Source organism: Chenopodium quinoa, unplaced genomic scaffold (genome assembly GCF_001683475.1).
Source record: "Chenopodium quinoa cultivar QQ74 unplaced genomic scaffold, ASM168347v1, whole genome shotgun sequence".
NCBI lineage: Eukaryota > Viridiplantae > Streptophyta > Magnoliopsida > Caryophyllales > Amaranthaceae > Chenopodium > Chenopodium quinoa.
The window spans coordinates 6,100,919-6,108,525 of record NW_018742418.1 but is presented as its reverse complement, the minus strand read 5'-3'; the positions used below and the strand labels follow the sequence as shown (position 1 = coordinate 6,108,525).

The window sequence follows — 7,607 nt, the reverse complement described above, 5'->3', positions numbered from 1 at the left end:
CACCCAACTTAATATTATTGGTTACAAGACACGTGTCAACATATGATTGATTTAAAAAACTATAAAAAAACCAAAACCAAAACCACCAACCCAACCACATTGGCATGGTCTGATGGTCAGCCCGCTGCCATCCACGACCAGCCCAACCCCCTTCCCCTAGCGCCCGTCGCCGCCAAGACCCCCTTCTTATCCCCTTGTGTCGGCGCTGCCCCGACCACCCTCCCCTTTCCCCTAAACACCTCCCTTAACCTCTCCCCCTCCCCTCTAAATACTTCCTAGAGTGAGGATTGCATATAAATTTCTGTAAGGGCTTATAGTTTAATTGGTTACCACACACAAGTAGAGGTGCCAAAATCGAACCGACCCGATAAAACCATCCGTTTCGAATTGTAACCGATCCAATTTGATCCGAGAAATTCAAGACCCAAACCCGATCTGTAATCGAATTGAACTGAACCCGACCCGATTTGAACTTAATCCGGTACCAATTTGACCCGATTTGAACTCGACCTGTAATCAATTTAACCCGACTTGAACTCAAACCGAACCGATTTGATCCGACCTGAACTCAATCCAAAACGAAATTGACCCGACAAATACCCGATTCAATCCGATCTGTTTTTATCCGAACTGATATTAACCCAATTCGATTTTAACCGCCTAGATTTTGCCTTGTCATGATTTCAAACCAGCTAACCCAACCTATTATTTACCTGTTTTTTTTTAATTAAACATATATTAATGACACGATATGGAAAAATGACACGTGAATCACTTGATATCGACCTAATAACAAGATACAAAGTAAAAAAAATAAAAAAAATAAAAAAATAAAACTCAATAATTACTTTAGTTTTAAAAATGAAAATCAAATTTGGTCAACCGAACCAAAATTCAGCTAATCATGAAAAGTATCTCAATAAGAATTGATCGAATACTGGATCAAACTTATTAGTATTAAAATCGAACTTAACAGAACCGAAATCAACCGAACCGGAACTAACTCGATACAAAGTCATCAACCCAAAATTAACCCGATCAAACCCGTTTTGAACCTGATCCGAGTTTATTCGAACCGAATATGAACCGATCTGAAGTTGACCCGACTCAAACCTGACCTAGACCCGACAAAGCTTGACCATAATTTGATCCGAACTGAAAGTAACCCGATCCAACCCGAGGTGGGTTAATAGGACAATTTAGAACCGAATATACCCGATCCGAACAGATCCGACCCAAATAGGCTTGACCCAAACTCCATCCGGTTATCCGAATTGACACCTCTACACACAGGTAGTAACACCTGGGACGAATCTTCCCATAGACAGAGGGGCAATGCTAGAAAATTTAAAAAGTATGTCAAGCATCAAATATCAATATACCCGTATATGGTAGCAGACTTAACGTCCCATAAAACTTGTTTGCATATTTTTAGATTTTAGTGGAAGAATATGCACAATGTCAGTGTGTTTCGAAACTCATAAAGATGTCTCAGCTTCGTAGTCAGAGCTTCTCCTTAGCAGTTTATGAGGCATTCCAAACGGAGGGTTGCGAGACATTAAGGCTTATCTCGCAGGGGCATAAGGGTCTTTTAATAGCTTTTTTGAAATTTGCCACTTGGATTCGCCGTTTCGAGAAAAAGCACCCCGTTATTAAGAGATTTATCTCATATGTTTCTCTCTCCCCCCCAAAAAGTAAACCCGGTGTCTGTGTTTGAAATTTTCGTCTTTCTCTCTTCTCGACGATTTTCTCTTTCTCTCTCCTCGACGAATACCCATAATTTCTGAGCTTCTCCCTGACTCCATCTCCATTTAGTTTGCGCAATCAGATATGGCTGTTGTAAATTGAAGGTATTGAAGCAGTAGAAAGTGTTCGAAATTGGTGAAGAATTGATCAAAGGAAAGGGCGGTGCTGGGCGATTCAGGTGTCAAATTGTACTCATAATCCCTCCATTGTTGAAATAGGTACGTAATTATATGTTTAAGTGTTGAAATTTGAAATGAATAAGTTAGGGTTTTACCTGTAATCATTGTTAAGTAAGGGTTTTACTTCTAATCGTTGTTAAGTAAGGGTTTTACCGTAATCGTTGTTTTGTTAAAGGTAGGGTTTTTGTTCTAAAAGGCTTGATATTAGTGTCGCAATTGGGAAGATGGGTTGCAATTACGGTTTAATTTGGGGGGGGGAAACATCAGTAAAGGTAGGGTTTTTGAGGAAAGGATTGATGAAGAGTAAGGGAGTAAAAAGTTAGGGTTTTTTAGGTTATCATGTTGTCAATGGCTTTGCAATTGGGGTCGCAATGAGGGTTTAATGTCACGGAAAAGTCAGTAATGTTAGGGTTTTTATCACCCAAAAGTTGAAGAGTAATGGAGTGAAATGTGGCTTTTGTTGGTGGTCTTAATCGTTCTGTAAATAGTTGGCAATTAGGGGATGCAATTAACATTGGGTCTTAAAAACGTGTTGAAAATGGATTGCAAATAGGGTCCCCAAAACTGAAACTGGGTTGTTGAATAGTAATCTTGGTCGCATGATTTGGTTAAAAACCTGGGAATGTCTGTATTAGCTTGGTGAATTGTTCTATGTAGCCTCATTTTGTTTGTTCTGTTCATCTGGATTTCAATTTTCGTGGCGTACCAAATGAAAAGTTAGTTATTACTGATTTACTAGTGATTATTGTTTGAGTTTTTTGTCTATTACCTGCTGTGGTGAGTTCTGCATTGGCTGCATACTGTGAATGTTTTATTATAGTGATATGCAGTGATGTATGTGGTTGTGTAGTTTGTTATTGTGCATAATTGATATGCTTTGTTTAGTTATTGTGTTAGCATTTATTTGATATGCTTTAGAAACCTATCCTATTGATATGCTTTGTAGTATGTGTTTGTATTGTATATCTAGTTTCATGACAAATTAGTTGTGTGTAATTTGTAACCCAGGAGTAGAATTGAAATTTGACCTGTGAGTTGGAATAAGAGCTAATTTTTATTTCAAATTGTGAGCAGTGACACTGTAGTCATGAAGAAGAAGTCCATTGTGCGCTCGATGAATAGGACAAAGTGGGGGGGGGGGGTGAGTAATTGTTGTCTAATGTGTTCCATGATATGGTGGAGGGACCATTGTGTAGTCATGAACTAATTTGGCCGATAATTTTCAGGGTCCATTAAAAATAGAGGTACGCAAACCGGCGGCTTTCTCATCGAAGCCCAAACCCGTGGGCCAATCAAAACTGTGGCTATGATTGGTAAACATAAGGAAAAATGTGATGTTGACGATGACTATGACGACTATGAAGAAGGTGAGGATAGGGAGGCTGAGGAATTTGAACATTCGAGCAATAAGGGTGGTTCAAATTCAAGTTCTAGATTTATGGAGGTGATGATTAAGGAGTATTTGAAGAAAAAGAGTAGGAAGAGAAAAAGGAAGTCGCTCTACGGTGGGGCGAATAAGAAGGTGGGAGTTGGTGCACAATATTGGATTTGGGGGGTTGCTGAATTTTGATATGAAGAATAACTCGAGGCAGTTATGTTACTGGCTGATAGAGTAGGGTGTTTGCTGATGGGACAATGGTATTTGGAGATGGATCAATTCTTTCGCTTGGGCCAAACCAAGTAAGGTCCATTCTTGGTATTCCAATGGGAACGAAGGAAGTTCCTCTAGTTCTCAGGGATGATGAAGAGGATACCTAGAAGATTATTCGCGTGTTTAAACAGTATGGTGTTGGGTCGAAGGGAGAAACGGTTTCTCTGAATCTAGCAGCTGCAGCCATGTGCCCTAAGCTCGAAGGTGGTTCAATTTGCTTGTGGAGCTGGAGACAGAAGTGGATAAAGAGGACTTTTATGATAGCTTTCTTAATTGTTGCCCTATGAATGGTAGTCTGCACGACGACAAATAGTTCGAATGTGGCTGCATCTTTAGTGCCGACATTGGCAGTGGCATGTGAATCTGGAGAGTATGATTGGTGCAAGTTTACAATTGACTGGGTGCACGATTTTGCTGATCGATTTCAGACAAAGTTTCAGAAAAATGGATGTCATTGCGGATGTGGTGGGAGCATTGTATTTCTGATGGTAAGCTTACCCTATTGATTTGGTTATTTATGGATTTAAGCACATGTTACTAATAAATTTAGTGGAAAATGCAGATTTTTTATTTGGATCACCTCCACCATGTACCAACTAGGTGGGGTGTATATCCTAGGGTGATGGTGTGGGATTCTGAACAGGTGAGAGCAACTGTAGACGAAGATCGAAGGTTTGATGAAGAATTTGGGCATTTGCCGGTGAGTTGATAATAAACAACAACTATTCATTTTTACTGTGTGTAATAGTTAACTTATTTTGTCGGTCCTTAACAGGTTCTTAACATTACCTATAGGGAGGACCATCCTCTAGTTCCATGAGACGGTGATGTCAGGATGGTGGAAAGTAAAGGCATTGTTCATAATTCAATTAATAATATGGCGGATCGGGTACCTAATTCTGTGTTCAATTTAGGATAGAAAGTGATCAATTATGAGCATAATGTGTATCATAAATCTTTGTTTGTTGTGTAAGTCCTTGTTCTGTGCTTTCCTACGCTTGTAAGTCTAGTGGAGGGGATAGTTGGGACAACATTAGGTAATGATGATTCCAAGGCTGGTCAAACCAAGAATGATCAAGAAATGCACACTGTTAGCACTGGTAAGGGGAGATATCCCCGTCATAGTGGGAGCAATAACAAGGGTATGAAGCTGAAAGCACTGAAAGAGAAGTGCCCAAATGAAGAGAAGGAATCTTCATGTGGAAGTTATTCGAGCAATAGGGAACCCGTGGGAACGTTGACCCGGGAAACAGCTTATGATAAGCGGTTGGAGACGTTTATTAAAGGGTGGAAGGATTTGAAGGATGAAAACAAGTAAGTTTGTTTCTTTTTCTTAATTGTAAATCATGTTTTTTTTTTGTTATAGGTGTGTCAATTGTTATTATTGTGGGAAGAAACCATCTAAATGACAATGAATAAATCGGATTGTTGTAAAAATATAACTTTAGATTTGGTACCATTAAGTGTAAGTTATCTGCATGAAAATGCTAATCCCTTTTTTCTCAAAATGCCTCCTTGGAGACTTAATTGTGTGTCCGTTTTCTGTATTGTTGGATTGTGCTTGAGCATATGGCAAGTAAGATTCTCAAATATGATTGAGGAATATTGTTACAGGTTTTAAATAACACTTTGATATCCAAATGTTTGTGTTGTTGTTGTAATGCAGGCCAGGACCGTCGATCATTGAATGTGATGGAATGAATGCCACACAAAGGGATTGTTACGGAGTAGTGGGTCATAGAGTGCGTCTTGGGCACAATATGTGCGGATGGCATCGACTTTGTACACAAAGTATTGGGGACCAATGGAGTTTCTGAATAGGAGGAAACGGATTTTGTTGGATCCCTTTTATGTAGTAAGTATAAGTGGTATTGGTGTTATGATTTGTTTATACCTGTCAGTGTATTAATTGTGCTGAATGAATGAATTTGTGTAGATGATGATTAAGGCCAAGGATAGGGATTATGAGAAACTTGCAAGGAAGTACGGCATGTCGTTGTTAACCATCCCCAATGATGAAATAAGACTAGTATGCACCAAATCTATTTTTTTTAGGTTAGTTTGGGCAGTTAATGTTTTGTAGGATATCTTGTTATGTGTATGTTATTGTATTGTTTCTGGAACAGGTTTTCATGCCCGTGTTTGATGGGTCTGCTGAAAAGGCGGATGAACACTGGTGGTGTCTTTTCATGGATATGGTGAAGAAGCAGTTTTGGATGATTGATTCCTTGTATGCGGATCCTTACGAACACCATGCAGAGCTGGTTACAAAACTGGTTAGTAAGTTGGGCACCCAAACTTGTGTGTTAAGGATCCCTGCTATCTGGTTTAAGATGATATATGTGTTGGTAATTGGTTGCAATTGTTTCATTTTTCCATTCAGGTGAAGGCAGTAGATGTTTTGTTCCAAGTGAAAGATCCCTTGTGGGAGCTGGGAAGTCTTGAGAAGTGGCCCAGGCATGTGGTGGGCATGGTCAAGCAAATCGACACGTAAGAACGAACCTCCTTGCATTGTTGATACGATTTAACCTAGTCAATGTTAAGAAATTATATAAATTGTACAACTAGGTTTTCAAGTTTGGTTTTGCACGATTTTTTTTACTGAAACTAACCACTCTTGCTATTTATGTATAGTTTCTCCTGTGATGTCCTAATGCTTGGTTGCATTAAACACTATGCACGTAGTTGTAGTGATACCAGTTTCCCTTTGGTATGTTTGTTGGAAATTATGGATGCTTTGGCATTGTACATGGAAGGAGCGCAGGGTTTATAACAGTTGTTTATTTGTAAATCTTTGGGTGTAGGAGAAGAACTTGAGAAATAAGTTGTTTCTAGAGGATGCGAACAACTCCTACAACGAACTTAGAGAAAAGTTCAATGACATTTTTCCCAAGGAATGCGTATGGACCAAAAGGACAGGATCTTCTCAAAATACTTATTAGTTCTGTGTCTTTTAGCTTTTGATTTGGGATGGTAGACTATGCGGCTGTTGACCTTTTGACTTGTTTTGTGTAGTCTGTGTTGCTAAGCTTGTTAACTGTTTGGTGAAGGTGCCTTTGTAGTTCATGAAAATAGACGTTGTATGGAACTTGGTTGATGTTTTTTTAAGCTATTCGACTAGAACTTATGGTTGTATAAACGATTTGAACTCCCAGTTGCCATATTTAAGTATTTTGGATTATATGGCACAAGACAACATATAAATTTATGTAGACAACCATATTAAAACAATTAGTGCCTGAAAAAAAATAAAATCCACTCAAGTTAAAGACAAGCAGATGATCATCACACATAATTTTTGGCTTACACCATTACAAACACAGAATTGAGACTCTCATAACACACGTACTAATTTGGAACTACATCTCAGAGTCTAAATACACATACAAATTTAGGTAGACCCTTAAATTAATTAGTAACATAGAATAGCATAATTAACAAGTAGAGTACGAGTAACATTAACAATAACGCGGTTGATGTCAGTGAACATGTAGCATCATCAACAGATTCGAAATTTGACTCAGATGTCCACCCATACCCATGAGCTGAGTCGGTTTCCGTGTAATTCTTATTCAAATGGAGTGCATGTTGTAGGCGGGTCACATACTCAGGTGGATAGTCATCGTAGGTGAACAGTTCGACAATGACGAGAGAAAAGTTAGCCATCTCGTCGTATCCATTTTTAGCCAACATTTTGCTTTAAAAGTACATGCGTTGTTCGTTGTCGTTGGTAATAGCCTCCGTTGGATCATCTTGTGAGAAGTGAAGCCATTCACAGGTGACTTCGATTCCGCCCTCATTAGGTGTAGTGAACCTCTTACTAGAGGGACAACTCCCCACTCTTGTCCCTCGCCAATCGCCTCATCCACAGTTAACCACCAATCCTTAAGGTACTCAAAAAACTCAAAGAAACGTTTAAGGTAGGTATGGTAACCAGGATAAGCATAACACTCAGCCAGAGATCTCCTTAATGTCCTCAAGTTGAAACACACAGCTATCTTTGCAACATCAACCAAGTACCACATGAAACA

General features: G+C 39.1%; 1 protein-coding gene across 2 annotated transcripts; it reads left to right on the top strand.

Annotated features, from left to right (window-relative positions):
• Nucleotides 1-1,592: 1,592 nt before the first annotated feature.
• On the top strand, nucleotides 1,593-6,757 carry LOC110711332. 2 transcript variants are annotated; one of them, XM_021889711.1, is made up of 10 exons: nucleotides 1,593-1,964; nucleotides 3,152-4,064; nucleotides 4,139-4,276; nucleotides 4,352-4,890; nucleotides 5,243-5,431; nucleotides 5,513-5,605; nucleotides 5,703-5,852; nucleotides 5,960-6,066; nucleotides 6,211-6,286; nucleotides 6,381-6,757. In XM_021889711.1, exons 5-10 carry the CDS (start codon nucleotides 5,345-5,347, stop codon nucleotides 6,516-6,518), a joined length of 651 nt encoding a protein of 216 aa, XP_021745403.1. In that variant the 5' UTR covers nucleotides 1,593-1,964; nucleotides 3,152-4,064; nucleotides 4,139-4,276; nucleotides 4,352-4,890; nucleotides 5,243-5,344; the 3' UTR covers nucleotides 6,519-6,757. The 2 variants fall into 2 exon arrangements, with proteins under 2 accessions (XP_021745403.1, XP_021745408.1); XM_021889716.1 differs by lacking the exon at nucleotides 6,211-6,286 and having other exon boundaries at nucleotides 6,381-6,470.
• Nucleotides 6,758-7,607: the final 850 nt, after the last annotated feature.